General features: G+C 37.2%; 1 protein-coding gene across 1 annotated transcript; it reads left to right on the forward strand.

Annotated features, from left to right (window-relative positions):
- The first annotated feature begins 2629 nt into the window (after nucleotides 1-2629).
- On the forward strand, nucleotides 2630-3598 carry LOC128331082 (olfactory receptor 14I1-like). Its single transcript, XM_053264444.1, has one exon. It carries the CDS (start codon nucleotides 2630-2632, stop codon nucleotides 3596-3598), a length of 969 nt encoding a protein of 322 aa, XP_053120419.1.
- Nucleotides 3599-5272: the final 1674 nt, after the last annotated feature.

A 5272-nucleotide genomic window follows, 5' to 3' on the forward strand; every position in this document is an offset into this window, starting at 1 on the left:
GATAAATCTGCATGTGTCAACAACCCCAATTTGTTTTCCAAGTTGGTTCACAACATATATTTTAATCACACTAAAAATATAGTTTGTTCCTTTCTTGGGGCCTTATGAAATGGCTGCTGGTGATGAAAAGTGATATTGTGAAATGCCACTGTTACTACTCACAGAAGCAGCACTCTTCTTCAGTAACAGAAAGTAAAGCCATACCACACTAAATCAAGTAAGGTGCTCAACCCATCCTGGCCCAATGAATCAAATCAATCTGATTCTACCCATGCTATCAAATAAATTTGATGCAGACTGTCCATGTGCATCACTAAACCAACACATTCTGATTGAGTCTAATTGCTCAACCTAACACACTCTGATTGGCTCTAGTCAGACCGAATCTAATCCAATGGTTAGTTCTGATGTACAACCCTAAAAGGTTAGCCACATCTCTAAAGGTTAAGCAGTGCCAACCACTAATGAAAATATATTTCATGATATGAAAAAGTGGTTTTATTTTGATGTTAAAAAGAAAGGGAAGCAAGGTGGCACCAATGCCCGAGTAACTGTGGGATGTAAATCTGCAACATAAACTTTATTATTATTATTATTATTATTATTATTATTATTATTATTATTATTAAACTTCCATATGTAAAACTGCAACATAAACTTTAGTAGTAGTAGTAGTAGTAATAATAATAATGTTTATTTTGCAGTTTTACATGATGAAATAGATATAGTAGGCATAACAGAAACATGGTGGAACAGTGAGAACCATTGGGACACTGTTATCCCTGGATATAAACTCTATAGAAAGGAGAGGGAGGGGTGCCTTGGAGGTGGAGTAGCACTGTATGTTAAAGACGGGATAGAATCTAACAAGGTAGAAAACCTAGGAGGATTGGAGTCCTCCACAGAAACCCTGTGGGGACAATACAAGGCCTGAAAGGAAATGTGCTACTGGGGACGTGCTATCGCCCTCCGGATCAAAACGCTGGCAGTGACTGGGAGTTGCAGTAGGAAATCAGGGAGGTGTCAAGGAGAGGCAGGGCTGTAATAATGGATGACTTCAATTACCCACACATAGACTGGGTAAATTCACAGTCAGGTCATGACAAAGAGGTCAGATTTCTAGATACGCTAAATGACTGTGCCCTAGAACAGTTGGTCTTGGAACCAACCAGAGAGAAGGCAATCTTGGACTTAATCCTGAGTGGCAATATCCACACTGGTTTAACGTGTAAATTGCAACTATTGTTTGTGGGGTTTTTAAAACATCTTCGCTGTCTGAGCTTTGCAGACCTCCAGGGAATACAGTAACTCCCTAACTAGGCAAATATACAGGATATGAATAAGGCTTCTTTCCAATACAGATTATTGTCATTGCCGCCTTGGTTTGTGATATAGAGAGAAATAATACAGTATCAAATGGATAAATGGATAGTTTCTTCCGAAAGTATCTATTATGCTAGAAGCAGCTGCAGGGAGAGAGAAAATGCTAATAGAAGAAATGTATAAAGAAAAAGTGTAAGTCTTCTTAATCTGATGTCTTCTCACCCCCAGCTGTAATTCTCAATTTTCTTTCAAGCACATCTCTCAAATGCTGATTTAATGAAATATTTTTCCAAGCAATACATACATACAAATATTTATATACCGCTTTTTGACTAAAGTTCCCAAAACTGTTAACACAGAGAAAACAATAATAAAGTAATGCAAGCATGTATCCTTTCCTTATCACTCTTTGTTTTTCAGTATCATAGTTTCTGAACTAAAGCCTCATTCTCTAATATTGTTATTTGCATCAAACTGCCACAGTAACTTGCTTTCACATGCAGAAGTGCATGGCCCTCCTTTCTCTCATATATGTACAATGTCAATAAGATGTCCGTTATTTAATTAAACAACTTCCAGATAGTTCAGAGCTGTTTACAAAAGATGAAAAAAAATCATTTTTTTCTTACACAATGTAAAAACAATCAATTAATCAATTTTGTTTTGTGAGGCTGTAGGATCCTTTCACATTTCAGCCTATCTGTGGTATCTCAAAGCCAACAGATTAATGTGGATGAACTTTCAAGGACTTTCCCCTTCATCATGCATGAAGCCTTACTTCATAGCTAGGTTGATGATAGGTAGTTAGGTAGGGAGCTAGCTAGCTAGCTAGGTATGTACGTAAAGATACACATACACAAATCTGTGCAGAGGAAAAAATATGGACAGCATTACAGTTCATAACTTCTTAGATCACTAAACTGGAATAAATAAATAGTACATAGAAACATAGGAAGCTGTCATATACTGAGGCAGACCATAGGTCCATTTAGCTCAGTATTGTCTACAAAGACTGGCAGCAGCTTTTCCAAGGTTGCAGGCAGGAATCTCTCAGCCCTAGCTTGGAGATGCCAGGGAGGGTAATGTACCAGAACCTTTCTTAAATATATGGAGGATAGCCAACATTTTTTCCTGAAAAAATGAATAAAGAGAATAATACTTCTCAGTTGTTGTTTTTATGTGTAAGACATAGGAGAACCTATGTTTTCATCTGTTCAACGTAGTATAACTTCATTTTCTGTTTGAATTCATAACTATTTTATTTTCCCTTTCCTTTCCAGTAGCAACAAGAGACTTCTCTGAGTAGATGGCCAACAACAGCATAGTGACACACTTTCTACTCATGAGTTTCCCTGAGGTTCAGGAGTTGCAGAACATTCCCTTTGTGGTGTTTCTTATCATCTATCTTACAGCTCTGATGTGGAACCTTCTAATCATCGCTGTAGTAATTCTCAATGAGCACCTCCATAAACCAATGCATTTCTTTGTTCTAAATCTATCTGTTGTTGACCTTGGATACATCTCAGTCACCATCCCCAAAGTCATGGCTAACTCCATAATGAAAACAAGGTGGATCTTGTATTCTCATTGTGTAGCCCAATTATTTTTCTTTGTTCTCTTTGGAGCATCTGAGTTTCTCCTTCTGACAGTGATGGCCTACGACCGTTACGTTGCCATTTGCTATCCATTGCATTACGAAATGATGATCAACAGAGGCAGCTGCATTGGAATGGCAGGCTTTGCATGGATGCTTGGAGTTCTAACAGCAACATTATATGCTGGAGCCACATTTGCAAGCCCTTTCTGCTCCAACATCATTCACCAGTTCTTCTGTGAGATTCCAACATTGCTCATGCTCTCATGCTCTGACATGTATCTCATTGAAGTTGGGGCTATTGTCTTGACTGGTTGTTTGTATTTTGGTTGCATCCTTTTCATTCTAATAACTTATGTGCAGATCTTCAAAGCAGTCATGAGAATCCCCTCTGCACAAGGAAGGCAAAAGGCTTTCTCTACCTGCCTGCCACATCTCATTGTGCTATCCATGTTTTACTTCTTTGGTGTCTTTGCTTACTTCCGACCCACCAATAGGACTCCATCGCAGTTGGATCTGGTGGCTGCTGTAGCCTACTGTGTTGTGCCACCATTCCTGAATCCAATAATATACAGCATGAGAAACAAAGACATCAAAGGAGGTATGTGGAAACTGATAGACTGGAGATATTCTTCCAAGACTGTTTTTTGTTTCACTTACAAATCCAATTTCAGCCGCTGAAAAAACCCCTAATTTCACAAATTTTAAATGCAATTAAGCAGCTGTGTACAGATGGGTTAGGAAGTAAGGTAAAACTCTATGTAAGTTTAGACTTTTTTTTTTAAAAAAAATTCCAAATGAAATCTTTAAAAAAATACTATAATACTTTGAAGCACTGAAACATTGTAGGTATTGAAACCCAAACATTCACTCTTTCCGAATATGTTTGTTTAAAATTTTTTTAAAGAAGCAGCTTGGCAGCTTATTTGTGTCAGGGAATCTATCTATCTACCTAGCTGCCTATCATCCTTTATCAATGGTACCTGATTCTACACAGGTGGAGAAAATGATGCAGTCTACCAAATGTAAAGCTGATAAACAGACTTTCTCTGAACACATAGGGAGGAGTTGTCCCACTATAAAATGTTATTGGAAAAGTGTTTTATGCTTTATAAAAGGAATTAATGTTTATCAGACAACTTTAAATTAAAAAAAATTACTTGGTGATATAATGAACATTTCTGAAGGATACAGTGGATTTTTAATTAAAAACCTATTATTAGCAGCTTGAATATAATTAACTCAAAATGTAAAACTACTGACATTCCACCAGTCTCAGAATCAGCACATCAAGTACAGTTTGTGGAAAACTTAGAAAAACCTGACAGTTCATATTAAATAAAAAATAACATTAAAAAAACATTTTATTTGATATGTGGTTCCTTTATTTAATAGTAGATTACAAATAATAGCTAAAATAATTTAGCAGTTTCTTTATTATACATTTATGGTAAATCCATGATGGTGGGATATATTAGTTTGAACACTGAGAATTTGTAAATATATTATCATATTTTGTTCTTAGGATTTATATTTCTGTATTTGTATTCAATCAATCAATCAGTCAATCAATCATCTATAGTATGGTCATAGACAAGCATAAAGTACAGGAGGTGATTATACAGTGCAGTGTATAGTACATAGCGATACATGAAAAGGCATAAGGAAACCTTAAAAAGCATTTAAAAGCATAAAAGGACATAAAATAGCATTTAAAAGGCATAAAAGTTATAAAAGGCATAAAAAGGGATAAAAACAACAAAAAGGCGTGATTGCATAAAAGTCTAAGTGATAAATCCACATTGCAGTGGGACTATATAGCTATATAGAAAAAGTGTGAGGCTGCAGCGCAAAAAGGTGAGAAAAGCACATATCTTTCAGGTGGTACACTGTGTTGGATGAGTGCATTGTAGCACATAGGAGCCAAGCTGGAGGACAGACTAAAGCTGATTGGACCCACTGCCTACCAGAGTCCGATGGATTCTTGATGCTGCCGCACAGAATCTGTCAACACTGTAATAGCAGGCATGAAGTCTGAGAGCATCACTGAAACATAGATATGGCTCAAAGAACCTAGGTACGTGCCTAGCAATGGGTGAATGAAGAAGGAATGACTGTCTCCATAATACAAACAGTGAAGTAGGACATGTTTAATTGTTTCAATCTGCCCGGAACCACAGGGGCATTGTCATTCTGCGAGTAGGATATTTCTGAAACAGCCTTCAAGCACAGCTGAAGGGAGGGTGGGAGGGCATGACAATGTGCCAAGGTGAATGCCCTCCTGCTTTGAGACTTCCACTTGAGAAAGGTAGGCCGCTGGGGAGGGTAAATATGTAAGACCTTCACTGATGGAAT

This window comes from Hemicordylus capensis, chromosome 6 (genome assembly GCF_027244095.1).
Source record: "Hemicordylus capensis ecotype Gifberg chromosome 6, rHemCap1.1.pri, whole genome shotgun sequence".
NCBI classification, from domain to species: Eukaryota; Metazoa; Chordata; class Lepidosauria; order Squamata; family Cordylidae; genus Hemicordylus; species Hemicordylus capensis.

Excerpts from the sequence above, each read along its gene's own strand:
- LOC128331082 (XM_053264444.1), top strand. The coding sequence starts at position 2,630 with ATGGCCAACAACAGCATAGTGACACACTTTCTACTCATGAGTTTCCCT.